At 53.3% G+C, this 27,920-nt stretch overlaps 1 protein-coding gene across 1 annotated transcript in view; it reads right to left on the reverse strand.

Annotated features, from left to right (window-relative positions):
* Window positions 1-511: 511 nt before the first annotated feature.
* The window catches only part of INTS3 (integrator complex subunit 3), a gene marked incomplete at both ends in the record, with an annotated part of 41,247 nt that continues 13,838 nt past the window's right edge, over window positions 512-27,920 (reverse strand). The window contains 28 exons of the mRNA XM_080692791.1: window positions 512-589; window positions 671-827; window positions 1,055-1,127; window positions 1,201-1,301; window positions 1,389-1,556; window positions 2,543-2,591; window positions 2,836-2,949; window positions 3,277-3,352; window positions 4,112-4,180; window positions 5,239-5,392; window positions 6,978-7,097; window positions 7,273-7,317; window positions 7,723-7,826; window positions 8,043-8,097; window positions 8,487-8,616; window positions 8,910-9,029; window positions 9,917-10,023; window positions 10,366-10,457; window positions 10,847-10,926; window positions 11,327-11,414; window positions 12,417-12,608; window positions 13,252-13,349; window positions 14,242-14,371; window positions 15,238-15,382; window positions 19,398-19,464; window positions 21,954-22,038; window positions 22,353-22,466; window positions 27,684-27,767. Coding sequence (XP_080548917.1) covers window positions 512-589; window positions 671-827; window positions 1,055-1,127; window positions 1,201-1,301; window positions 1,389-1,556; window positions 2,543-2,591; window positions 2,836-2,949; window positions 3,277-3,352; window positions 4,112-4,180; window positions 5,239-5,392; window positions 6,978-7,097; window positions 7,273-7,317; window positions 7,723-7,826; window positions 8,043-8,097; window positions 8,487-8,616; window positions 8,910-9,029; window positions 9,917-10,023; window positions 10,366-10,457; window positions 10,847-10,926; window positions 11,327-11,414; window positions 12,417-12,608; window positions 13,252-13,349; window positions 14,242-14,371; window positions 15,238-15,382; window positions 19,398-19,464; window positions 21,954-22,038; window positions 22,353-22,466; window positions 27,684-27,767 — 2,895 coding nt within the window. The remainder of the gene's footprint in view (window positions 590-670; window positions 828-1,054; window positions 1,128-1,200; window positions 1,302-1,388; window positions 1,557-2,542; window positions 2,592-2,835; window positions 2,950-3,276; window positions 3,353-4,111; window positions 4,181-5,238; window positions 5,393-6,977; window positions 7,098-7,272; window positions 7,318-7,722; window positions 7,827-8,042; window positions 8,098-8,486; window positions 8,617-8,909; window positions 9,030-9,916; window positions 10,024-10,365; window positions 10,458-10,846; window positions 10,927-11,326; window positions 11,415-12,416; window positions 12,609-13,251; window positions 13,350-14,241; window positions 14,372-15,237; window positions 15,383-19,397; window positions 19,465-21,953; window positions 22,039-22,352; window positions 22,467-27,683; window positions 27,768-27,920) is intronic.

The raw sequence follows: 27,920 nt of genomic DNA on the forward strand, positions 1-27,920 counted from the left end.
GCCTCTACATTACAGGGTGAACATGGCAGCGACCCCGGCACAAAAGATGTTCTACCTTGTTTTATTATCATTTAGAAAGAATTTTTAAAACGCGATTATCTCTGCAAAAACAAAACAAAAACAAAACCAGGGAAACAGGACCATTTGACAGTTCTGAGGCGGCCTCTGGGACGCCGCTCCTTCCGGCAGGCGCCTGGCCCGTCCTCCGGGCTCTCACCGCTGCCCACGGCCAGCGAGCGGTGAGGACAGCACGAGCATCTGCTGCGCCGCGTGGACCGAGGGCAGGAGGGCGGCCACCGGGGCACCTCGCCCCGCCTGGCTCCCGCCGGCGTCCTCTGCAGTGGCTCTCCTGGGTACTGGCCCGCGAGGCTGAGCTCTGCCAGCGCGGTCTGGCCAGGAGCCCCCGGCGCGGCGGGGGCAGCAGTGGGGCCTGGGCCGGGGCTCGCCCTCCGGCCGGCCCCATGGCGCTTAGATTCACGGGGAGGGGGCAGTCCAGCTGGGGGGCACGGCCTCAGTCGCTGTCGGAGCCCACCGCGGAGGACCCCTTCCGTTTCCGCTTGGTGGGCTTGGGTTTTGTGTCCTCTTCCTCCTGGAAGAGACAGGACGGGGAGGAGCGGCTCTCACGGCGCCCACGCCTGCACCCCTCGGGGTGCGCGCTCCCCGGCCTCACCGACGCGCTGCTGGAGCCCGACTCCTCCTCGGCGTTGGGGGGCTGCGCGGCGCTCTTCCGACTCCGAGGGCTGGACAGCGCCGCCTTCCGCCTGCTCTTGGGGGGCTTCGTGGACGAGTCCTCGTATTCCTCCGCCAGGGAGAAGAGATCGCTGAACCTGAGGAGAGCACTCTGAGCGGCGCCCTGGCACTGCGGCCGCCTCCCCTCGCGCCCGCCACCCGGGCAAGGCTCTATTCCCCTTCACCCGGGCCTGGGGCCACTCCTGCTGACCCCTTCAGACCCGGGGCCTGGGGGCCACTCCACTGCTGGGCCCTTCAGCCCGGGGTCTGGGGGCCATCCCGTGGGCCCCGCCCTGCACGCCCACGCGAGGCGGAAGGTGCTCACTTCATCTTGTGGGCCTCGTCGCAGCTCGCCTGCACGTGCTGCAGCGCCTGGAGGATCGGGGTCTGGCTAAAGACTAGAGGGAGCAGGGAGGACCGGTCAGAGGCCGGCCGGCCGCCTGGCCCCGCCCCCAGCCTCCGCCTGCGTACAGTTCTGCTTGGTGTTGGTCAGGTTGAGCCGCAGGTTGTCCAGGTGCTCCAGGATCTGCTCCAGGGTCAGCTGCGCCAGCTTGCTGCTGGAACTCCTCAGGCTGCAGGACGGCAGGGCCAGGCTGAGCAGGCTGCACACCGCCAGGCCCCGCCCACCCGCCAGGCGCCCCCACCGCAGGGCCGCCCACCTCTGCCTCTTGCGCGGGAGGCTGTTGTTCTTGATGAGCAGGGACTTGATGTGCTCGGCCAGCAGCTCGTCCTGCTTCATGCACCAGTGCCGCAGGATGCTGGTGGTGAACTGGTCGTCGGGGTGGCAGGGCCGGCTCAGCACCATCTTGACCATCTCCTCGCTGGGCCTGTGGCCAGAGGCTGTGGGTGCCGGCCCTCCGGCCTCTCCCTCCGGCTGGATCCTTCCCTTACTTATTTCCCAAACCCGAGCCCCCGCCCCACAGGGCGCTGCAGCTTCCTGGTCTCACATCCCTCTCCCCTCTCTCTAGGTCCAGGAGCCTGGTCTCATCCTCTGCAGAAGCGGGGACAGGAAGTGAGACTCCTCCATACTTGGGTGGTAGACAGCTTGCACGCGTGTAGAGGAGAACCCCAAGCCTGACCCCCAGAACAGCAGGATGGGCCTGCGAGGCGAGGGCCGAGCATGGCGTGGGTGCCCGGGCCTGACCTGTGGCGCTGCGGCCAGCCCACTGTCCATCCAGGGAGGGCCGCAGCAGGCCCCACAGCCCAGAGCCTGCCACTTGGCCAGGGCACTGTGTGTGCTACACCCCAGCCCTTTTCACCTTTTATTATCTGGAAATGGTCTAAATTGCTGACGGCCTCCCTAAGTAGCTGATGCTGGCTGCAAACCTGCGATCTTCCTGTCTCAGCCTCCCAAGTACTGGGATTGCAAGCGTGCGCACCCACGCCCGGCCTGCCCAGGACGTCCTGTACCACTGAGTGTCTCAGGCAAGAGGAGAAAGGTGGAGGGAGCAAGGAGGAGGGAGACAGCAGCGGCCGCACATCTGGAGCAGGTGGACCCCTAACTCCAGCCCTTCCCCTCCCGGGCTAGCAGGGGTGGCCTGCAGGGGTGGGGAGGGGAGGAGCCAGGACTAGAACTGCTGTGGCAGCAGGAAGCAGGGATGTCCGGTCCCCCAGGGCCGCTCCTGGGGGCAGGGTGCAGGCAGAGGAAGCCCAGATCCCAGGGGAGTGGTTTATTTGTAAGTCACATGGGGGGGGGGGAGAGCAGATGTCAACGATAGGAAACCCACGCCAGCGGACGGAGCCCTTTATGCCAGTGTCTCTCGGGATGGTGGCCCAGGAATGAAGAGCCTCCAGGGCGGGGAGGGGTACTCACTTTTCTCTTCGAAGCTGCAGCAGCAGGCAGGACAGGGCCTCGGGGTGCTCTGTGGAAGAGTGCAGGCTCCATGAAGGGACGGGCGCCTCCCACCCCACCCACAGCCACCGGGAGAGCAGAAGCCAGGAGGATCCCCAGCTGCTCCTAGTCCTGGGGCCACCGGAGCCCTGCGCAGGGCCAGGCACGGCGAGGAGGACAGTGGCTCTGGCTCACTCTCGGGACCTGAAGGCTCAGCTGTGGCCCAGCGGCACTTGGGGTCCTCTCCCCGCACGCCCAGCCCGCACCCCACTCACCCTTGTATTTGAGGTGCTGCAGAATAGGGATGATGGTCTCCAGGGGGATGTTGTGGGCCAGGAAGAGCTGCCAGGCACAATACTGCTCAAAGGTTTCCCAGTCCAGACTCTGGACTAGAAGAGACAAGAGAAGAAATCTGTCTCTGACTGACACACACACACTCGCAGCTGACCCATCACCCCCAGCATCCCGAGCAACAATGGTGCAGGGGTAGTGACGCTGAGCCTCAACTACACCGCCCCCTTCCCACACGACACGTACTTCCCAAGCCCTCACAGGGCCGCGCTGAGGTTGCGGGGCGATGGTTAGCCTTTCCATTGCACAGAGCGAGAGACAGGCAGCCCAAGACCAGGAGGGGTGTTCCAGTCCTCAGCCCCAGCCCCAGAACCAGCTTTCCCGCAGTGGGAGCAGGCAGCCCTGCTCCTCTCCTGGTCACTTACTGAGAATGTTGAGGACGGAGTCTTTTCGAAACATGACCAGGTTCCCCATCATCACATGGCAGACCAGCTCCTGGAGCTGTGGGGGAGGAGGACAGGCAGACCCATCAGCGCTGAGATGCCAGCGGCCAGGGCAGAGGCCAGGCTGCGGCCCCCGCGGGAAGGACGAAGAGGGCTGGCGACAGTTGCAGCCAACTTGGCGCAGAGAGTGTGCTGGTGGGGAGAGGGCGGCTTCCCCACTGCCTGAGCCGGGCCAGAGGCTGGCCTGCCTCGCTGGCTATGGGCACCAAGGCAAAGCAAGGGCTCCTGTGTGACCTGAGGGCAAAGGGGAGCTGTGGGACCCATGCAGGTGCGAGACAGGCTCCAGCAAAACAGTCTGCTGTGGCCTAAGCATGGTGGAAAGGTCACAGAGACGGGTCCTGCCATGTGTACTGAGCCACGGGAAGGCAGCTGAGAGCCAAAACATCCCCTCAGGTTTCTGTGGGGGCAGGCGTGTCCGGAGAATAAGCAGGATAAAGGCAGCTCTGGAGATGGACATGGTGGCTGCACACCGATACTCAGGAAGCTGAGACGGGACTGCAGGTTCAAGACCCAACCGAGAGAGACCCCATTTCAAAATAAAAAACAAGAAGGAAACACCTGGCTTCAGCCCCCGGTAAATCACAAGCAAACACCAAAACACAAAGGCGACCGGCAACTGCAGACAGAACTGTCCTGACCCAGCTTCCTCGCCTGTGCAGCACGGGCTCATCTATCTGCAGGCCCTGCAGCAAGCGTGGCCCCTCTCCCAACCCCGCCTCCCAGGCCTCCCAGGCAGGCAAGCAGAGCTGCCGTTCACCTGCGCGGAGTCGATGACAGCCACAATCATGTTGAGCAGCTCCCCGCTCCTCAAGGTCTCGTCTGGAAACTAGAGGGAAAGGAGGGACTGAGCAGGCCCAGGCTGGCCCCGGGCCCTCAGCCCGCCGCCCACCTCCTGTCACGGCGCAGGTCGGGCTGGGGGAACAGCCTGGGCCCTAAAAGGCCCTCAGCAGAGGCCTGCCAGCCTCAAGGTGTCCACTGAGGGCGTGTGCGGAGGGGGAAGCCTGGAGGGACTAGACCTGCCACTGGGGGGCTGTGTGGGAGTGGTAATAACACAGATAGTTACATCCCTGGCAGCAAAGAAATCCAACCTACACAGGCTAATGGTGCCCATCATTAACACATCCATTCAGGCTCTCAGCCAAGGAGGAAGCAGAGAAAGCGCGTGCTGGGAGCGTGGGCAGGGCTGGGCAGGCAGGGGACTGTGGCACCTGGGCCTCCGCCCTCCACGGCCTGGCCGGGAGCCCAGCTCCTCCGGCAGCGCCCACACCCTGGCTCTTCATTTCCCCCTTCCTGGGAACTCCCAGCAACAGGAGGAAGAGCTAATACCTCTTCCTCCATCCCAGTTCCAAGAGAAGATGGCAAAGAATCAGGGGAAATGAAAGCGAGTGTCTAGGGTGGGGACCAGGCTGAGCCTGGGGGGCAGGAGAGCTGGGGTTGAAAACACGTTTATGGAGCCTGTTCTGGGCCCTGACGACGGCGCTGACGCTGGGAAACTGAGGACATGGCTCCAGACCCAGCTCACGTCATAGTTAAGCCAAAGGAGAGGAATTCTCTTCTTGTGGGTCTGGGGGTGGAACCCAGGGGCATCCGACCTCCGAGCTACAGCCCCTGCCTGATTTTTTATTCTTTGTTTTGAAACCAGGTCTCACTGAGTTGCGGAGGGCCTCACTAAGTAGCTGAGGCTGTCTGCGAACCGTGATCCTCTAGTCTCAGCCTCCCGAATGCTGGGATTACAAGCGTGCGCCACCATGCCCGGCTTAGCTTCAGAAATTTCTAACCTTTACTTAAGAGGAGGCAGGAAGGGACAGCTGGGGTGTGGGGAGCTGCGTGCGGTGCTCAGGGCACAGCGCCGGGCCTGCCCGCAGCACTGGGACGAGCACCGACCTCTGTGTAGATGGAGGGCGTGAGGTGGCACAGCAGCCGCACGTCGTCCTCCTGGCAGGCCTTCATGTCCATCATCAGGCAGGTGTGCAGGTCCCCCAGCTGGGTGGCCTGGGCAAACGACTCGTACAGGTTCATCTTCCCTGCGGCGGCTTTGCTGCAAGACCAGGCGGCCTGTCAGTGGCCCAGCCCAGCGCTCCACAAGTTCTGAGCAGGTCCTGCTCTGCAATGCCTCCCTTGGCCCTGCAGGGTGCCCTGAGCTCACGTCCCTGGCCTTGCCTAAGTACCTGACAATCTTAGAATGAGGAGACACTTCTATCTCCCCGATGCCCCTGACAGGGCTTAGACCCCAAAAGTGAAGCTACTGACTGCTGAGCGGGCAGAGCAGAGGAGTGCCCTGGTCAGGCCGAGAAAGCTGGCTCTGTGCTTTCTGGGCTCAAGTCGTGAGGATGGTAACACTTCATGCCACACACAAAAAAAAAACCTAAGTCAAATAGTTTATAGTTACAGGGCCTGGTGGCGCACGCTTGTCATCCCACTACTTGGGAGGCTGAGACAGGAGGATTGCAGGTTCGCAGCCAGCCTCAGCTACCTAGTAAGGTCCTCTGCAACTTAGTGAGACCCTGTTTCAAAATAAAGAGTTAAACCAGTCGTGGTGGCTTGTAATCCCCGCGCTTGGGAGGCTGACACAGGAGGATTCCACAGGTTCGAACCAGCCATAGCTACTGAGTGAGGCTCTCAGCAACTTAGTGAGACCCTGTTTCCAAATAAAATATAAAATAGGCCTGGGAGTATAGCCCCAAGGTAGAAAGCCCCTGGGTTCCATCCCCAGAACCACAGAAAAATTAAAAAATAAAATAAAATAAACCAAAGAGTTAAAAATAGGGCTGGGGTGTACCTTGGAGGTAGAATGCCCCTGGATTCAATCCTCAGCTTTGTGTGGCGGTACATGCCTCTAATCCCAGTACTTGGGAGGCCAAAAAAGGAGAATTATAGGTTTAAAGCTAGCCTCAGCAACTGAGTGAGTCTGTTTCAAAAATAAATACATACATTAAAAAAAAAAAAAGGGATAGGGGTACAGTTTGGAGACAGAATGCTCTTGGATTCAATCTCCAGTACCAAAAATAAAAACTAGACTCTCAGTAACCTAGTGAGATCCTATTCAAAAAAATGGGGGGTTGAGACTGGAGGATCGTGGTTCACAGACAGCCTCAGCTACTTAGTGAGGCCCTCTGCAACTCAGTGAGACCCAATTTCAAAATAAAGAATAAAAAATAGGGCAGGGGGTATAGCTTGGAGGTTGAATGCCCCTAAGTTCCATCCCCAGACCCGCAAAATAAAAGAAAAAAACAAAAAACAAAAAAATGGGGGGTAGTCTCAGTGGCAGAACACCTGTCTAACACATCTAACGTGTGTGAGGCCCTGGGGCCTAATCTCTGGCACCACATACACCAAAAAAGAAAGAAAAAAGTTTCTTTTTTTGGAGTGAAATGACATTTGCATAATTTGTGAATCTATTAAAAACACTAAACTGTACACGTTAAAAGGGTGAATTTTATGGTATGTGGATTATACTTCAGTAAAACTGTTACTTACACTCAGCATGAAACAAACACTCAGCATGCAAAGGCCCAGGGCTCAACCCCAGCACCACATCAGACAGACAGAAGGCCCTGGCAGCCAGTGGCAAGAGGCTGGCACTCCAGGTGCCCCCCCCCCCCGACACACGGGGCCACACTCACCTGGCCCTCAGGTAATAGAGCAGGTGGTAGCCAATCTTGGGCTGCTTCTGGTAGAGCTCGGAGAGGAGGTCCAGGAGCAGAGAGAAGCTGCTGTTGTCTTCCTGCATCTGGCACAGGTTCCTGTGGGGTGAGGGACGCGTCACCCAGTGCAGGCTCTCGAGAGGACTTCGGGGGGCATGGCTATTTGCCCAGGGTCTACCTTGTCCTCTCTGGAAAGGAGGCCCAGTGACCCTGCACAGCGTGTATGTGCTGTCTGGGAGCATGGAGGACCAGCATCCCACTCCTAGACGCTTACCTAAATATCAGGTAGAGGGGCTTCCCTACAGACTCCTCCAGGGACCTGCAAGATGAGTTACACATGAGAGTCACCATCAGGGAAGGCCGGCTGCAGGCAGGTAATATGGGGGATAAGACCAAGCTCAGATGCCACCCACGCCCTTCTACTCAAAAGGCAAACTCCCTGCTGCCCAAAAGCTTGGCAGCAGAGAAAACAGGTTCCTAACATGGAACTGTCTGAGGTCATCAGCACTCAAGATGAGACTCCTGCCCTGCAGGGAAGGCTGGGCCAGAACCCAGGGCAGGGATGCTGGTCCACCACCCCCATACACACAGCATAGGCAGGCAAAAAGAAGCCCCTGTGTGAATGAATCGATACATGTGAGAATCAGAAGACAGGTGGGCAGATTGGTTTCCTCAAGTCCATAGCAAGGTGCCTTCTGGACTCGGGCTCTAGGGACACACTCACTCCTCGGTGACCTCCTCGGGCAGCACCTCCCCTCGGAAGTGGGCCTTGAAGAGCTCCTGTAGGCAGGAAGCAAGGACAGACAGCTGCTCCGAGTCAAAGTCTTCCTGGGTGGTAAGACAAGGGGCAAAGGGGTATCACGACCCAGAGACAGGCCTCCCTGCCCAACGCCCCAGAGCCTCTGCCTCCACCTCCAGGACGAGAGGAGACTGCTCTGTGGGAGGGGCAGAGGGACCAGATTCCCAGGGAGGCGTCTGCAGGGAAGCTCCCCACTGCGCAGGCCAGGCTGCTCCCCCCCCCCCAAGGGAATGGCTCCTCCTCACCTCCAGGACTTGGTCCACGATTTCCTGCATGACCTCACACTGGGCCTCCGTATCACTGCAGCAGAGAATGAGAGGAAACCCAGGAGCATCAATGATAGCAGAGGCAGGACACACACTCAGAGCAGAGTGCACGGGCACACACGTGCAGACAAAAACAGAGAACTTCTGTGTAAAATCCTGGCTTGGGTGGGGAAGCTTTAGGGCAGAGTTTGCTGGTTTCTGGGCAGAGGCCCAAAGAACAGGGAAATCCCTCAGCCATCCTGCTTCAGGTCTGCGAGAGGCTCTGCTCCCCAGAACGTTAGGGAACAGGAACCTGAGGTGTCAAGGGCCTGGCCGCGCCACGTCCCCAACACACACTGCAATGACACCCCCGGAGCCTCAAGTCCTCTCCACCCGCGCGCCACGCTCATCAGGCAGGCAGCGTGGGGCCGGGGCCGCACCCACCTCCCCTTCTGTAGCTGGAGCACTTTGTCCCTTAGGGACTCGTCCAGCTGGTCGAGGTAGGGTGTGATATCAACTGGCTCCTCCACCACCGTCTCCTTGATCGGATGGAAGCGAAACTCTCTCTTCTTTCCTGAAGGGAGTGATTGAGGAAAAGTCAGTGTGCCCAGCCAGGTGCCAGCACGAGACAGTCCTCCCGAACCTGTGTCCCTGCCACACAACTCTCAGCAGCACCTGCTCACTCCACGAGGCTGTGCACCTGGGTGTGCGCCGTCCCAGCTTTCACTCATGGGGCAGGGCCTATTTTGTACACCCGCCTAAGTGCAAGGCTCTGCACCCTCAAGTCTCATCCAGCAAGCCTGCCACCAAAACCGACTCGCAGGCCGGAAGGTGGCAGGCACGCCGCTCCGTGTGAGCCGGCCTCACCTTTGCTGTTGAGCTCCTCCTCATCGTCACTGAAGGCGGCCTCTGCATTGTCATAGCAGCTCTCATCCTTATCCGCCAGATGGTTGTCCATCTCCATGGAAACGGGCTCCTCAATTTTGACTTGGGAGTAAAAAGAAAGGTACCTAATGGCCTCCAGGAGGTCCCACACTCTAGGAAGGGGAGACTGGAGGCCAGTGGGAAAATAAGAGCTTATGGAAAACTGGAAAAGTGGCCCTGGAAGGCGGCAAACCTCACAGCCTTCCACAACCCGCAGGAAGATGTTACCAGCACAGAACGGGAACAGCACGGGAGCGAGCCCTCTACGTTCACCTCAGGAGGAGCCCGTAGAGTAAGGCTGGGGACGGCCTCTTGTGCTCTTTAATTTAAACCAAGCTGGGAGGTAGTGCTTGGCTTAAGCCCTTACCTCAAATTCAAAAGAGAGGGGAACAAAGGAAATGGCAGGTGGGAATCAGAAGCAAGGTCTGAGACCCCACGGGACGACTCTGAGGAGGGGCTGGTGTGGAGGGCTAAGAACAGAGGACAGGTGGGCAAATCAGAGCCAGAGAATCACTCCAGGAAACCCTTCTTACTGAGAAGAGGTTAATAGGAGGAAAAAATGAGAGAGCAAGGAAAGTGAGTGAAGAGCCAAGTAAGATTATATTAGAGAGAACAGAAAACAGATACAAAGAGACAGCGGGGAAGGAAAGCTGGGACGGACTGTCAAGAGGGCAGAATCCCCTGGGCAACATTTTAAACAGGGCTCATGCCTGCCAGATGCCACCATCCTTTTTTTTTTTTTTTTTTTTTTTTTTTTTGGTGGTACTGGAGCCAGGCCCATTTTATTCTTCTTACTTTTGAAATGAGGCCTCACTAAGTTGCTGAGGCTGGGTATGAACCTGCGACCCTCCTGTTTCAGCCTCCCAAGTACTGGGGTGACAAGCGTGTGCCACCGCGCCAGCTCCCCCACCCCTCTTCTGACACAGGTGACCGAGGACAAGATCCCGTACCTTCCACGGGCGGGGAGGGTGAGCTGCAGAACTCAGGGAACTTCTCCCTCAGCATGGCACGCAGCTCTTTATCCAATTTCGGGTTGTCAAACAGGGGAGCCAAGTGTCTAATGGGAGCACAAATGCAGGTGGGAATCAGCTCATTTCTAACTCGGTGTGGAGATAAAGGTGAGGCCCAATCGGTCTAAGTGGGCCACCCTCAGATACTCCAAGCAGTCACCGGGGACAGGAAGGCTGAAGCCCTTAGTGATGTGATTGGCCAATCGGCATTCCTGTGAGAGTCAAGAGTGCAGTGCCCAGCAGGGGCCGAGTGGGCACTCCGTGAGCTGCCAAGGGGAAGGTCCGCAGTGGCACGGCAGTATCTGGACGTGCCTGACCCCGACAGGCTGGACGAGTGGAAATGGGAGACGCCTACCCCAAGCCCACCTCCCTACACACAAGCCACTTACGCCAAGACCCGCTTCTCCACAATGTGGTTAAGGGAGGAAAAGACGCCCTGCCGCACGTGGCCCTCCAGGGGTGGGTAGAAGTTGGGGATGATCTGGAGGGAAGGGGAGGAGGACAGTGAGCACAGGGATCTCCCTCCTGCGCCAGTCTGTCCTGCTGACCTAGACCGATGTGCTGCCGTGGCTCTGTCTGGGGAAACTGGCAGCATGGCTGTGGGGAGCATTGGAGTGTGTCTGACCACCCAGCCATGATGACGGCACTCCTCCTGGGGCCAGCTGTCCCTTAGAAGGGCGTCATTATCCTGCGACTGGGAAACCCCATGGGAATAAAAGACAAACCACATGGAGACTGAGGACGCGGGGCTGGCTCAGGGACACCTGTGACCACGTTCCAGATGGGCCGCACAGGGAAGACCCCGTCAGCAGGAGGCGAGCAGCGATACTCCCACCTCTGCCCCCAGGAGGAGGAGGGCCGCGGACTCACACGGCACATGAAGTCAAGAAGTGTGGCCGTGATGGCTGGATGCGGCTTCATGGAGTGATGCATGACCAGGATGGCGGGCTCTGGAGTGGGCAGGAGAGGGGCCACATCAGACAGCGCCCCTCTCCTCAAACAGGACCCCGGTAGACAGCAATGGCTCCCTGGGCACTCAAGCGCAGCAGCCCCCAGCACTGTCAGCCCTCCTTCCCTTCTCACCCCGCATTCACCTTGGAGAAGGGAGGTGAGAGGAAAAGCAGGCGGCCTAGCCTCTGCCAGGCCCCCTCCCCCAGCTCAAGGACAAGGCTGTGGGAGCCTCATCAAAGCGGTTTTCCTTCTAGGTCAAGGGAGAGCCGACAAGCAACGGGAACTGCTCTCAGATAAGCTGCCTCCGCTCCACACTACCCCGTATCATGGCCACCGGCACAGGACCAGGCAGCGGGGGCTGGGCTGGGAGGGAGGCGCTGCCTGGTCCTGGTCACATACCTATGTTCATAATGCTATCCTTGTCTGGGCTAAAGAACAGCCAGTCGTAAAACAAAGCCAGCTTGGCATTAGAGGCAGCAACATTTGACTGGAAAAGAGAGAGACAAAATGCAGGCTGGTTTCATCCAACAGCTCCCTTCTCTCCAGAGGCCCGGGCAGACGCAGGGCCTGTGGCTGCTCCCCTATGGAGCTCAGCTGCCAGGGATCGGGGTGGACCGCCGCCCAGGTGTGTGCAGGTGTGAGCATGAGTGGCCTGGGCGGCCTGCCCAGGGGACAGTGCCTGGCTGGGTCCTTGGCAGGCCCAGCAGTACATACCCTGGTCCCCACAGGGGAGAACAACTGGACTCAGGAGTCCACTGGTCCCCTCTGCATGGAGGCCCCTCTCGGGCTAGCACCTGGGCTGCCTCTGCCGGGCTCTCAGGACACAGTCCTGAAGAAGAGACGCCTTAGAAACAGGCCACCGTCATATTTGAATCAGCACATTCCAAGAACCCAGCCAGAGGGGGAGGGGAACCCTGTCAGAAGAGGTCAGGGGGCAGCCAGATGCCAGAGAATGGACCGCGTCCCGGCCCAGGCACGGGGGCGGGGAAACGCAAGAAAAGAAGCGGCTCCTCTATGGATTCACTGTCCTTGGAGAAGGAACATATCCACAGCCGGCGCCCAGGGCTCTGGGTGGACAAAGCAAGCGAGCATGCGGTTTTTTTGTCTTTTTTGGTACTGGGGATATAACGCTTTGCCACTGGGCTACATCCCAGCTCAAGTTCTTTTGAAAAAGAAGCAAATCAGAAAAATAACTATATGCAGTTTCTAGATGATAAAAACAAAAAGGCAGGCATGCCTGAGAAACCCAGGCTTTGGGGGCTGGCAGTAAAGAGCTAAATGAACCGATTCAATCCCACAGCCAGATGAGGAATGAGTGTAAATACGTTTCTTGAAACTCAAAGGGGAGCGAGCGGGAGAGAAGCCTGAGACACTCAGGAGGACCACGGTGAGATGGCCTGGAGAGCAGGAAGAAGCAGAAATATGGGGACCTGATGGGATAGCTGCCCATCTCCACCCAGCACCCTGGACCCCGCAGGCCAGCTCCTACCGTGCACGTCGTCAGGAGCCAACCAATGATGGCCCACCGCGGCAAGATATCCGAGCTCAGCACTTCATTGGAAGGGTGGACTACCCCGCAGATGTAGCGAATGAGGTCACAGCGCAGAGACTGACTGTCTGGGGTTGACAGGTACTGGCGCTGGAACCAATCTTGGTATCGCTTTTGTTGGCCAAACCGTACCTAGGGGAGGGGAAAGTTGGAAATGAAACTTGGAAAGGAGGGTGGGAATCCCTGAACAGAAGAAAACCGGCACCATTCAACTCTAGGCTTTTCCTTGGCCTCCATTTCTTCACACAACTTTTTTTTTTTTTTTTTTTTTTTTTGCGGTACTGGGGATGAAACCCAGAGGCATTCTACCTCCGAGCTATACCCCCAGCCTATTTTTATTCTTTATTTTGAAACAGGGTCTCACTGAGTTGCAAAGGGCCTCGCTAAGTAGCTGACGCTATCCGCAAACTGCGATCCTCCTGTCTCAGCCTCCCAAGTAGGATTGCAAGCGTGTGTCACCACGCCCAGCTCTAAATCATATTATTTGTATATAATTATTGTTATAATGACTGATTTAGATAGATTGAAAGCTTCACAAGAGCTGAAATTGCATCTCTCTTCTTCAGTGTTGTTCCCCCAATCCTTAGGACCATGCATAATGGGCAGGCAGAGAATAAACAAAGAAGTCAGAAGCCAGGTGGGTAAGGGCACCCGCGCAGCTACATGGTCATGGTCACGGTTCATGGTCAGTAAGTACTCAGTGCCACAGATCCGTAGATGGAAGGAGCCCGACTAGCGCCTACAACTCCTCCTGCTGCTGCCCTGGCCAGCTCACCCGGGAAGTCATGAAGAGGAGCTTCGTCTCCATGTCTGGGGTTAGACGACAAGCCAGGAACTTCCGGGATGTTCTCGACTGGAGAAGCTGTAGGATACCTGAGCCAAGTGTGGAAGAGAAGAGGAAGAGAGAAGCCTGAAGACCAGAGGCATGGAGGGCAGGCCATGGGCCCATGCTGGGTGTGGTGCTGATGGTGCTTATGTGGCGATTCTAAGACAGAGCGAGGGAGCTCAAGCACAGGCACTGCGGGGTCCCACCAGCACCTGTGTTCTGCTCAACCAACCACATCCCAGCTATATCCATCCCCCTGCTGGCCTCCCAGTGCCCTGCCCTCGTTACTGAGCTGGTGGCGGGTGGGAAAGTGAAGGGGAAAATAGGGGAAAGCCTAGCCTACCTTCCTGCCCCTGATGATCCCACCTAAGATCCTGAGATGCCTAATGCAACTAAGGAACTGAATTGTAAAGCTTTACTTTATACTAATTTTTATTTAAATCACCAGATGTGGCCAGTGGCTACTATATAAACAGATCTCTCTTGGGACATCTGATATCAGACAATTGGTAATCCCAACCAGCCATGGCAACCACTCAGGTGGGTAGGTGGAATGAGAAGGCCCCAGGCTCAAATCCTGCCTCCATCACTTCCTAGCTAGGTGGCCTTGAGTGAGTGTGGGGAGCAAAATACCCATCTCACAGGTGCCCCAAGGACCGAATGAGCTAACAGCCGTGTGCCTAGTATGGAGGAGGCACTCAGGGTAACTGAACGCATGCTCAATGTAAGAGTGACCGGTACAGGAAGCACCAGAAACTCCCCAGCCCCCTTCCTTCCTATGTGTGTGTGTCTGGAGGTGGGCAGGGGAGCAAATGTGTAGTCACTGTTCAGACCAGAGCTGGACACTGGGAAAGGGCCATGAGAGGACCTTTTCAAGGGGAGGGATGCGCACTCGGACCTGCCACCTCTCCAGGACAGGATGCCCAGGCGTGTACTTACCTGTAAACTGAGGACTCAAGGCCTGAGGGTTATGAATAATGTCTTTCCAAAGCAGTTCAAATTCTGGGATCCTAGCAACATTCTGGAGTAGTCTTACGAGGTCCCGGCCAATCATCAAACATTCCATGAACTTGATGTGGGGAGGAGGAAGGAGGGGACAGGAAAGAGAACACAAACACGGACTGTTTACCTTCTAAAGGGAGAACAAAGGAACAACATGTTCTAGGAGGGAAGGAGAGAGGGCTGGGGGACTGTATGGTTTCCTGTGGCGGGGGACTGGCTCCGAGCTGTTCAGGGAAGAGGCAGGAAGCTGGGGCCTGCACCAGGATGAGGAGCCATGAGGAGTGCTGGAGCCCTGCGGGCTGTCCATCATCCATCCACCCTCACCCAGGCCTGTCTACCCAGTGCAGGGGCGCTAAGATCCCAAAAGGACGGGACTGGCAGAGGGAGCCCGTGGACACCCTACCCTCAAACTCACTCTGTCCAGCGGGACATTCTGTGGTAGCGGAAGTGATCTGTGCAGTCCCAACAATACCCATCGGCAACGACGCCTAATGCAACTAAGGAACCAAACTCCAAAATTTACTCCATACTGACTTTAACTTAAATCACTGACTGTGGCCAGTGGCCGTCATATTAACAGATCTCTCTTGGGACATCAGATAACAGACAGTTCATAAGCCCAAATGACCACGGCAATTACTCAGGTGGGCAGGTGGGGGGAAGACGTAAGAACGGACACACAGGAGCAGCTGTGTCCGTCGTACAACTGTGAGTGTGCAACTGACCAGGAGAACCCCTGGACGCCAACCTAACACGAGCCTTTCCAGGAACTGGGGCTAGTCTACACTGATTCATCCTCCCTTCCACCTTCACAGAAAGATGATATGAACACCAGCTCTTGGACTGCCTCCATCTGTAACGCGGAGTCTGCCAGCACACACGCTGGGGACAGAGGAATCCTGTCTGGGACACTGATGCGTCCTATTCCCTCACCCGTTCCCGAAGCAGCGAGATGCAGAAGTCCACTTCTTTCTGCCGCAGGGCCTGGAGCTGGGCCGTGCCGTGGTGGTCGACAATGAGGCGGAGGTATGTATAAACGGCCATGGCGATGAGGATGCTGCTCTTCAGAACCCACTCCCTGTGGGAGAGGACACCGCCCTGTGCAGCCTGCTCCCCTCCTGGTTCACCTGCCCGAGCCTGGCTCCAGGACCTCAGAAATGTTGATCAGACACGAGCAGTACGTTCTTTGGGGTTTTGCTTGCTTTGCTCGGGCTGTTACTAATCTATCTTAAAACTTTCAACCAGCCAGGCGGTGGCGCACCTTTGTAATCCCAGTACTAGTCAGGAGGATCATGGGCTCGTGGCTAGCCTCAGCTACTTAGTGAGGCCGTCCATAACTTACTGAGTTTCAAAATAAAGAATAAAAATAAGCTGGGCTTGGAAGGCTGAGACAGGAGGATTGCAAGTTCGTGGCCAGTCCCAGCTACTTAGTGAGGCTCTCCACAATTTAGTGAGACCCTGTTTCAAAATAACGAATAAAAAGTAGGGCTGGGGGTGTAGCTTGAAGGTAGAATGCCCCTGGATTCCATCCCAGTACCACACACACACACACAAAAGAATAAAAATAGGGCTGGGGGTTATAGGTTGAAGGTAGAATGCCCTTTGGTTCAATCCTGAATGCCACAAGAAAACAAAAAAACAGAAAACTATCAACTGGCCAGCAAAAGGACAATCACTAATTTTCTCTATTAGGTGTCAAATAAAGATAGCTATTGAATGGAAGAAGTCTTTTCTTACCATGTAACTACTTATGTAGCATTCAATAGAATAGCTTACATTAAGATAATTTTGGCTGGGTGTGGAGGCGCACACTTGTAATCCCAGTACTTGGGAGGCTAGGACAGGAGGATCTCACAGGTTCGAAGCCAGCCTTAGCTACTTAGTGAGGTTCTCAGCAACTTAAGTGAGACCCTGTTTCAAAATAAAATATAAAATAGGTCAGGGGTGTAGCCCGGAGGTAGAGGCCCCTGGGTTCTATCCCCAGGACCACAAAGAAAAAATAAATAAATAAAATAATTTTGTTCACTGTTTCATTCCTTCAAACATTTGCTGAGAGACCATTATGTGCCAAGTAATGTGTGAGGTAGTAAGACAAAGAGACCTGGGCAAAAGTTTTCTGTCCGTCCCCCATCCATCCATACTGAGGACTGAAGGCAGTAGGGCTCTACTAGACATTGAGCTACACCTCCAGCCTTTTTTTTTTTTTTTTTTTTTTTTGCAGTATTGGGGATGCAACCCAGGGACATTCTACCTCTGAGCGACACCACCAGCCCTAGTTTTGTAGTTTTTTTTATTTTTGAAACAGGGTCTGAGTTGCGAAGGGCCTCACTAAGTAGCTGAGGCTGTCCGTGAACCGCCATCCTCCGGTCTCCGTCTGCTGAATGCTGGAAATTACAAGCGTGCGCCACCACGCCCGGCCTTCTTGTTTTTTATATATCCAGCCCTTTTTATTTTTTATTTTGAGACAGGGTCTCACTAAGTTGCCCAGGTTAGTCTCAAACTTGTGATCATCCTGCCTCAGCCTTGCAAGTTGCTGGGATTACAGATGTGCACCATTGTGCTAAGATGGGAAATTCTTTTTCAGTAGTTTTTTATTTTTGGTACTGGGAGTGAATCCAGGGTATTCTACTTCTGAGATATACCCCCAGCCCTATTTTCTTTCTTAGTTTGAAACAGGCTCTCAGTAAGTTGTGGAGGGCCTCACCTGTGCTCCCCTGCCATATTTTTTATTCTTTATTTTGAAACAGGGTCTCACTAAGTTGCAGAGGGCCTAAGTAGCCGAGGCTATCCGCAAACCACGAACTTCTGGACTCAGCCTCCTGAATACTGGGATTACAGGCGTGGGCCACCACGCCAGGCTAGCTGTCAACAGTTCTTTTTTTTTTTTTTTTTTTCCCGTGGTACTGGGGTTCCTGGAAACCCTTCTACCTCTGGGCTACACTACCAGATCTATTTTATATTTTTATTTGGAAACAGGGTCTCTTAAGCCAGCGAGGCTGGCTTCCAACCTGCACGATCCTCCTGTCTCCGCCTCCCAAGCACGGGGATTACAAGCGTGCGTCACCACACCCGGCCTCAACAGTTCTTAAATGTAGTGCAAGCACCTCTGGGGATTCCCAAGACCCTTCCAGGACTTGGCGTTCGTAGAACACACCGTGCTATTAGGCTTGTCATAAGCAATCTACCATGCCACAAACCTCTCTCTGGCTTTCTCTCTAGCCAGACCCACCCGCAGACAATGAGTCATCTGCCCTAAATCACAATTTGAAAACAAGAACCTGATTTTGGACGGCAAAGTCCACTCTATAAGGGCAAAGGGGTTTAGAATTTCCCCTGCTGCTTTAAAAAGGAGAGAGACTCAGCGGGGAGATTCCCAAACCTCTAATGCCGTCTGCAAGCACCAAAATCGGGGCGCAGTCTCCCCCAAGCAAATACCCTGTAATGACTTTGGCACCCCTGCTGGAAGACAGGGAACCGGAGGAAGAATACAGGGAGCTTAATTAATCCAACCAGGCAACATCCTGATTCCGGAAAAGTACTCAAGCCGCCTAATTAGAGACCGGCCTTTCCTTTCACAGAATGAAAACATGGCCAAGGACAGGAGGGCGGCCCGCCCCTACTGCTACCTTTTACCCCACAGCCCTAGACACTTGGGACCTGGAGAGGAGAGGTATGGAGAGGGCATGTTATATTTTTACATTTATTTGTTTGTTTATTTATTTATTTGCGGGTCTGGGGATGGAACCCAGGGGCATTCAACCTCTGAGCTACACCCCCTGCCCTATTTTATTTTACTCTTTATTTTGAAACAGGGTCTCACTGAGTTCCAGAGGGCCTCACTAAGTAGCTGAGGCTGTCCTCAAACTGCGATCCTCTAGTCTCAGCCTCCCAAATGCTGGGATGACAAGCGTGCGCCCCCATGCCTGGCGAGGGCATGGTTTAAATACTGAGATCCTTGCTTTCACCAAAAGACGTGGTTTCTGGAGGGCAGAGACAGGGGAGGCAGCTATTTGGCTGCTACTTGACACCTGTATGGGAAATCCAGCCGTAAGGCACGGGGACAGAGGAGGTATCTGGCACCAGGAACAGAATGAGAAAAACAGAAAAACCTTTTTTTGGAAGACTGCTAAGAGAGGTGATGGACATATCTGAACTCTGGGATGACATAAAGAGAAGGAATGAAACTGCAGCCCTCGAGCCCAGGGCAGCAGAGAGACACAGACCTAAGGGGCAGAGATGCGGGAGGTGATCTAGGTTCTCCACGGGGCCTACGCGCGCCTAGGGCACTAGGTGGCACTGCGCAGCAGGCCTCTGTGGCTCTCCTGCTTCTCCAAAGCACAGCCCACCGCCACCTCTCAAAAGTGTCAACTACAGGAGGATGCCCATTCTCCAAACCAGACAATATGGACATGATGCGTGCTCTCAACAGTCTGACTACTATGATGTCCTTATCTGAAATTAACAATAGAAAGACTGGGGACACAGGACCAAGAGGAATATCTAAACCCCAAACAACATAAGACATGGAACAGCCCTCATAAAATTTCTGGTCGTTTAGTTTGATGGGGAAGAGAAAAAAAATCAGCCTGAAAGCCAAATACACTCACCCCCTATGTGTGCTCTACCACTGGAGCCCCCAGGCCCTGTATACCCAAGCCCAGGCTCTTCATGACCGCTTACCTCCCTGCCCCCGCCCCTCTTCAAAAGCAACGTGTTGGGCTGGGAAATTTGGGAGGGAGCAGAGGTACCTGCCAGGCCCGCTGGCTGGCCAGCCCCACTCTGCTGAGCTCATTCTCCCCCACCTCCCCAAAGAGAAACATTCCAAGGAGGTCTGAATCAAAAATAAACCCTTATCAGATTAAACTGGTTTTTTCCCTGGGCTCTGAGATATTTTAGCAAGGACCGTCTTTTCCCACTCCTTCATCCCGTGGCCATACCCTGGCATGAATCCCTTCACTTGCCACCAATCCCCTAGCCTCCGGCCTCTCCCTCTACGGCGTCGCTGGGCTACACGATCCTCTCCTCCCCACTCCCATACTCAGACCCCTTGTGCCATTATCTGGCTCTGGCCCACCCTCCACGGCAGACTCTACCTCTGCTCCGTCAGGATATCCAGGACACTTTCTGCCAACCAGATATTTTTGGCTGTAACATCTCCACCTGATTTCAAAAGGAGGAAAAAGAATCAGAATACCATAGTTCTGATTAGCAACTCAACTAATCCATCTCTTCACTCATCCTGCTGGTACACGCACCGCTGCTGTCCCGAGTGCCAGGACAGACTGTCAGGCTTTAACGTGTCCCCCTCTGCTTCCAGAAAAGAGGGAAGGGAATATTCTGAACTTTTCTAGAAACCAGAGCTGCAACTTTTCCACAGATATTTCTTACTTCCACAGGGAGTGGGAATATTCTGGCCCATGAAAAGAACTGTATGAAGCCTGGCATGGTGGCACATGCCTGTAATCCCAGGACTTGGAAGGCTGAGATAGGATGATCACAGGTTCGAGGACAGCCTCAGCTGATGATTCACTTATCAACCTAGCAACCTAGCAGGACTGTTTACAAATAAAAAACAAAATAGGGATGGGGGATAGCTCGGAGGCAGACTGTCCCTGAATTCAATCCCCAGCATTAAAAAACAAACAAAAACCCAAGAGGAGTATAAGAGATAGGAGAGGCGAAAAGCCCACAGCTGGAAAAAAAGGATGAAGTCTCAAGTAGGGCCTGAGATATAGATGGGCTGGCAACTGCCGCGGCCCAGCACTGAGTGCCCGAGCCTTTGCACAGGCCTCGCAGGCCAGAGGCCTCTTGTTTCCAGGTGTCAGTCTTCAGCTCTCACAACAGACTTCCTGGGGTAGAATTAACTGGCAACAACACCAAACCAAAGTCTTGCCAAATGGGGAAGAAAGTGCCAGAAGAGAAGAAAAACAGCCAGCACAGCAATGCTCTACCTTGCCCCAGGTCCCAATTTAAAAATTCAGTGTTTAGCTGGGCACGGTGGCGCAGGCTTATAATCCCAGCATTTGGGAGGCTGAGACAGGAGGATCCAGGTTCGCAGCCAGCCTCAGCTACTACTTAGTGAGGCCCTCTGGAACTCAGTGAGACCCTGTTTCAAAATAAAGAATAAAAGTAGGGCTGGGGGTGGAGCTTGGAGGTAAAATGCATCTGAGTTCCATCCTCAGTACCGGAAAAAAAAAAATTCAGTGTTCACATCATACAGTTTAAGGTCCATACACATTGAAAACAGGGGCATCCGCTGGGCATGGCAGTAATCCCAGTATTTAAAAGGCTGAGAGCGGAGGATCACAGGATTGAGATCAGCCTCAGCAATTTAACGAGACTCGCAGCAACCTAGCAAGATCCCATTTCAAAACAAAAAATAAGCTGGGCGTGGTGGCACATGCTTGTAATCCCAGTATTCAGGAGGCTGAGACGGAGGATCCGCGTTTGCAGACAGCCTCAGCTACTACTTAGTCAGGCCCTTTGCAACTCAGTGAGACCCTGTTTCAAAATAAAGAATAAAAAATAGGGCTGGGGTGTAGCTTGGAGGTCGAATGCCCCTGGGTTCCATCCCCAACACTGCAAAAAATGAAAGAAAAAAATGAAAATCGAGCCTACCATGGTGGCCACACCTGTAATCCCATTACTTAGGAGGCTGAGACTGAAGGACTGCAGGTTCAAGGACAGCCTCAGCAAGTACTGAACCAACCTAACGAGACCCTGTTTCCAAATAAGAAATAAAATCAAGCTGGGGATAGCTCGAAGGTAGAATGTCTCTGGGTTCAATCCCAGTAAAACACACACACACACACACACACACACACACACACACACACACACTCTCCCATGTAGAGAGCAAAACACAGTGGACGGCCGTTTCACACGCACGCACTCTGGAGAGTGCAGAGGCGGCTCAGCAGGCCTCTCATACTCAGTGGCTCAGGCAGATGTCAGCAACATCAAGACGACAACAAGCGTAAATGTCAGGGTTGTTCTGTAACATCCGCTGTCCCTCAGATGGCAGAATTATTAGGGAGCAGCGTTCAGAACTCAGGGCTGGGCGGGGAAGACATCTAGGTTTCTGAAAGCACAGCAACACAGGAACACACTACTTCCCCTACTTCTCTTCCCAGCCCTTCCTGACGCAGCGTGCCACAGGCACCAGAGCGCAGACTGGCTAAGAGAGGCCCAGCGTTCCATCAGGAATGCTTGCTAACCCAAGCCTTGGCTCTGGAGGGAACAAAACAAAGCGAGACTTATTGCTTCCAAAGCGTCTATAATTCTTCTTTGTGTGTGTGTATGGTAGTGGGGATTGAACTCGAGGCATTCTACCTCTGAGCTACACCCCCAGCCCTTTTTTATTTGGAAACCTTTCTCACTAGGTTGATGAGAGGCTCATTACTTGCTGAGGCTGTCCTGCAACCTCCTCCTGCCTCAGCCCCCCAAGAACTGGGATCACAGATGTGCGCCACCACGCTCAGCCCCTGTGATTTCTCAGTCAACTTCTTCCTGCAACATATGTGGCCAGAAGATGTCTACAGCTGCAGGAGAGAGTGGCTGCCACCCAGGAATCAAGCTCCTCAGGCACCTGATCATTCTCCACGACCCAGACTCCTGTCTCGGGCTCCTCTCCTCAGGCCAGCACTCACCTGCAATCTGCTTCATAAAGGTCATGCAAACACCGTCAGCTCCCAGAACCCCGCTCTTCACTAGCTCGCGCACCAACCACACCAACTAAAGAAGAAGAAAAAACATCAAGACAGGTCCTGTGAGTCTGTAAAGGGAGCGAATTCAACCATGCTGCAAGATGCACAATGGTGGGATGTGCAGCCCTGACTCCGCCCTCCGCCTTCCCTTTTCTGTAAGAGGGCCCATCCCCACTGTCAGGGCTTTGAGCTGGATCCCCCCCGCCCCCGTGTGTGTGTGCATACGTGTGTCTCTCTCTCTCTGTCCCTCTACTGGTGCTGATGACTGAACTCAGGCCTCGTGCATGCTAAACAAAGCACGCACTCCACGCCAGCCCCTAGATCCTCTTCCTCTGGCCTCACCTGGGTACGGCAGGTATCCTGCAACTTCAGGTACTTCTCCATAAGTATCTGGTTGATTTTATTCAGGACAATATTCATGCCATCGCGACTCACCAGAGCCAAGTCCCGGTAGCACTGTGAAAAGAGAGGGTTGTGAGCAGCGGGGGAGCTGAGGCCAGACTCCGGATTCACCAGAGCAAACCCTGCCCCAGTCTCCTCATCTTCCAGGACAGCAATGGGACACTAAGGACACTGAAACACAGGCTCCTCTATCCCACCTCAGGCCTTGCTCTGTCTCACAGGGTGGGGAAGGACTGAACAGTTCTCTAACAAGGCAGGAAAGCCCGCTGGGCCAGCTCTAGGCCTCTCCCTGTCCCCACCTCCCGTCGTAGGAAGTGCCACACTGTTTGATGCCACAAGCTGAGCAAAGCCAGGTGGGGGCCATCTGCTTTTTATCTGCTGGTAAAAGGTCACTGTACAACAGGTTTTCTCAACGAGCCATTAAGAAACCCAGAGGTTTTTGACCTGCTCTGACCCAGCCAGTTGCAGCGAAGGGAGCATTAAAGGGCTTCGGCCCTGGAGAGAAAGGCCAGGCCTCAAACGGGTTCTTAACTGGTCGTCCTTCTCTTCTGTGGGATGCCCTCTGCTTCTGCCATGTAATCTAAGAGGAAGGTCCTGCACGGCCCCTCGGGGGTGAGGAAGAACAGGCTCATTTCTTCTCTGAGAGTGACTGCTTCCCCTATGGAGCATTTCTTCCAGTCTCTCCTGTGAGCACAGACTCCCGGGGAGACCTCAGGGGCCCTCATTAGCAGTCCCCTGGGCCTGCTGAGTTGTAGCCGAGCAGGATACCATCCAAAGGGTAAAAATTAGGTAGGCAGCTTCCTACAACCTCTGATGGCCAGTAGCAAGGATGGCATTAATAATAGTAACAATAATAATAAAAATAACAACTCATATTCATTGGCCTTGGGGACAAACTTTGTATTATATATGCTACTGCTTTTGATATACCTAACAACCCTTTGAAATAGGTACTATTTATCTTTATCTCTTTGTACAGATGAGGAAGCAGGCACAGAGATATTAAAGTAAATCACTCCAGGTGTGAGGAAGAACGAGGATTAAAACCCAGGCAGTCTGCCGGGGTGGGGGCCCACGCTTCTAATCCCAGTACTTGAGAGGCTGAGACAGGAGGATCGTGGGTTTGTGGCCAGCCTCAGCTACTTATGAGGGCTTCTACAACTTAATAAAAAGAATAAAAAATACAGCCAGGGGTGTAGCTCAGAGGTAGAATCCCTAGTATGGGAAAACAAAACAAAACAAAAACTGAAAGAAACTAGACACGGTGGCACATGCCTGTAATCCTAGTGCTTGAGAGGCTGAGACAGGAGGATTGCAGGTTTGAGACTAGCCTCAACAACTTAGTGAGGCTCTCAGAAACTTAAGTGAGATGCTATTTCAAAACAAAAGTTCAAAAGGGCTGGGGGTGTAGCTCAGAGGTAGAATGCCCATGGGTAAAATCCCTAGTACCATACATACACAGAAAAAGAAGAGGCTTCTGGGGATGGAAGTAAGAATTTGTGATGTCTTTGAAGTTACATTTTGTGTGTGTGTGTGTGTGTGTGGTACTGAGGGTTGAATCCAGAGGCATTCTACCTTTAAGCCACATCTCCAGCCCTATTTATTTTTTTACTTTGAAACAGGGTCCCACAAAATTGTGACAGGCCTCATGAGGTTGTGGAGGGTGGCTGTGAATCTGAGATCCTCCTGTCTTAGCCGCCCAAGTACTGGGATTACAGGCATTCAGCATATCTGGCTAAGCTAGTACATTTCTAAACTCTTTCATCCTAAGCAGTAAAGAGATGTATCCTTGCTGGGCATGGCGGCATGCACCGTAATCTCAGTACCCAGGAGGCTGAAACAGGAGGCCGTCAGGTTGGAAGACAGCCTCAGCAATACTGTGAGAGTCTTAACAACCTTAGCGAGACTCTGTTTCAAAAATAATAAAAAGGGCTAAAGGTGTAGCTCAGAGATAGAATGCTCCTGAGTTCAATTACCAAGAAAAAAAAAAAGAGAAAGCTGTACCCCTGAAAACCAGCTGCTCCAAAGAGCAGCCTTACTGTGAAGGGCTCCTAATAGATTAACTATTGCCGCTTCCTCCTACCTTCTTATCCTTAAAACAAACCAACTGATCTGATAAGAATATAAACAGAAATCCCCCATGTGCCACAAATTTTATACCCAAAGACGAATTTATCCTCTGACTCCATCTGGGGGATGGTTGGGAGATCAAAAAACCAAACACAGAAACAAGCCCAAGATAAGGGGTGCGTGCTAAACTACCTGGAGCCTCATCAGAGGTGAGAATGTTAGATAGAGGGCGTGAGGGAGGCAGAGAAAAAAGGAAAATCTGTGTCAGGCCACAGACAGAGACACTACTAAACAGAGGAACGCTGTTTGCACAAATGAAAGCTGAAATCCTAGACATGCAGAACAGACTCAGGACCAGGAAGGAGGGCTGCCTCTCAGCAGAAACGGGGACGAGGAGGGCAGCCGCTGTTGCCTAAGCCACGCTCCCTCAACCCTGCACCAACTGCCGTAACACACGGCAAGTGGCACGAGGAGCACCGTAGTCCCGATGTGGCCAGCTGCCTTACGGCCTCTGTGCCGGTGTGCTGGCTTGGAAGAGAAGCAAATGGGAGAGAAAAGAAAAGCCCTGAGGAAGAGACGAGAAGCAGAGGTCTCCAAGAAAGGAGAGATGAGAGGATGGTGCTGAGGCAGCACCCCTCTCCTACCTGCTGAGTGGTGATGCTCCAGCTCCAGCCTGGGCCTGCTCGGCCTTCTCTCCAGAGCTGCCCCACCCCCCGGTAATGGGGATGAAACCCAGGGGCATTCTCCTCCAAGCTACATGCCCAGCCCTGCTTTTTATTCCTCATTTTGAAACAGGGACTCACTGAGTTGCAAAGGGCCTCACTAAGTAGCTGAGGCTGCCCGCGAACTGTGATCCTCCTGTCTCTGCCTCCCAAATGCTGGGATGACAAATGTGCGCCACCATGCCCAGCTCAGAGCTGCTTCTTGACAGAAGCACCTAAGTCGAGATAATCATCCTTTTAAGGAGAAAGATGAAGGATCTAGACAGATACATCACTAATTGTGTGTGTGTGTGTGTGGGGAGGGGAATACTGGGGGTTTGAATCTAGTCTAGTCAACTTGGCTAGACTGTCTCAAAATTAAAAATATAAATCAAAAGGGCTGGGATGTAGCTCAGTGGTAGATTGCCTCTGGGTTCAATCCCAAGTATTGCAAAAGTAACAAACAAAATCAAAAAAATGGAGGAGGAGGAAGGGAGTGGAGGGGTAGAATACAGGACCTACAAATACACCCACATGTGTTCAGTCATCTGATTCTTGAAGGTGCCAAAAACATACAGTGGAGAAAAGACAGCCTCTTCAGCAAATGGTGCTGGGAAAACTGGATATCCACTTGTAGAAGACCGAGACTAGATTCCCCTCTCTCGTCTCATATGCAAACCGACTCAAATTGGATCAGACCTTAATGTGAGGCCCGAGCCTTTGACTTCGAAAGGGAAACAAGGGAAACGCTTCGGGATCTTGGCACAGGCAAAGTATTCCTGAATCCAACATTATGTGATACGATCCAGTAACTTGAGAAAAAAAAATTGACAAACGGGATTGTATCAAATTAAAAAGCTTCTGCACAGCAAAGGAAACAGCAGAAAACAAAACCTCTATCCTCATCCGTTCAAGAGAAAACTGAACCTCCCACTTACATCTTGGGTAATCATTTGAAATGAAGGGGACCACATTACTCAAGTTGGAGACATTCCTGTTTTCAAGGGTTTTACTGATAAATTCAGTATGGAAATAAAAGAGCGGCTGGGCGTAGTGGCACACGTCCTTAATCCCAGTACTTGGGAGGCTGAGACAGGAGCATCACAGTGAAGTTCGAAGCCAGCCTCAGCTACCTAGTGAGGCCCTCTGCAACTCAGTGAGGCCCTGTTTCAAAATAAAGAATAAAAAATAGGGCTGGAGGTGTAGCTCAGAGGTAGAAGGCCCCTAGGTCCCAGCCCCAGTACTGCAAAAAGAAAAAAAAGGGAGGGGGGCTTTTTTTACTATCACAACTGCATTTCCTCGCCTTTTGTTTTGTTTTGTTTGTATTGGATATTAAATCCAGAGGCATTCTACCTGAGCTACACTCTCAGCGGCTGTCCTTGAACCTATCATCTTCCTGTTACAGTCTCCCAAATACTGAGATTACAGCCATGTGCCACCATGTCCAGCATTTGTGTGTGTGTGGTGGTGGGGGGGTACTGGGGATTGAATCCAGGGGCATTCTACCTCTGAGCTACACCTCTAACCCTTTTATTTATTTTTTTGAAATGGGGTCTCATTAAGTTGAGGAGGACCTCATGAGGTGGCTGAGCCAATCCTAGAGCCTGTGATCCCCCTGTTTCAGCCTGCCAGAGTCCTGGAGTTTCAGGCATGTGCCACCCACTTGATGCCCCGCTTATTTTTACTGTTTGAAACAAGGTCTTGCTAGGTTGCTGAGAATCTCACTACATCACTGAGATTGTCCTGAACCTGGAATCCTCCTGTCTCAGCCTCCCAAGTACTAGAGTTACAGGTGTCTTTGCCTTTGTTTATTTTATTTATTTATTTATTTATTTATTTATTTATTTATTTTGTTTTGTGGTACTAGGGATTGAACCCAGGAGCCTTCTACCTCTGAGCTGTATCATCCAGCCCTATTTTTATTTTATTTTTATTATTTTTTTATGGTGCTACAGAATGAACCAAGGGGCATTCTATCTCCAAGATATTCCCCCAGTTCTATTTTGTATTCTTTATTTTGAAACAGGGTCTCACTAAGTTGTAGGGGGCCTCACTAAGTAGCTGAGGCTGGCCGTTAACCTGAACCCTCCAGTCTCAACCTCCCAAGTACTGAGATTACAAGCATGTACTACCATACCCAGCTTATTTTTATTCTTTACTTTGAAACAGGGTCTCATTAAGTTATGGAGGGCCTCACTAAGAATCTGAGGCTGGCCGCGAACCAGGATCCCCTGTCTCAGCCTCCCAAGTGCTGGAATCATAAGTGTGCATCACCACACCTGCTTTTCCTTGCCTTTTAGTTTCACATTTGGGAATAAAGAAAACTTTAGTCAGAGAAGTATTGCATTCACTTATAATAAAAAGAGAGTAAAAATTACATTTGAAAATCAAGGCAACTCAGCGCTAGTCAAAGTATCTGATACGGCCCCGGGTAAATGGTAAGTTCCACCATTTTCGCAGGTCACATGTGAGGTCTGTGTGTCCAGAGCAGGTGTCTTACCTTCTGGGCTTGGGAAGGTTCAGTGAGGACAAGAGTAAAGAGACCCAAGCAGATCTCCTCATGCTGTGGGGGGCCTTTGCACACCTGGAAAGTGAAAGAGGAAGAAACCAGCAGTCACTCACAAGTAAAAGGCTTAAGCACAGTTTCTTGCAGTAACAAGCAATGGGGAATAACTAGCTCTTGTTATATGTGTGTGTGTGGGGGGGAGAGTCCTGGAGAATTTTTTTTTTTTTAAGG

This window comes from Muscardinus avellanarius (assembly GCF_963383645.1).
Source record: "Muscardinus avellanarius genome assembly, chromosome: 3".
Lineage (NCBI taxonomy): Eukaryota > Metazoa > Chordata > Mammalia > Rodentia > Gliridae > Muscardinus > Muscardinus avellanarius.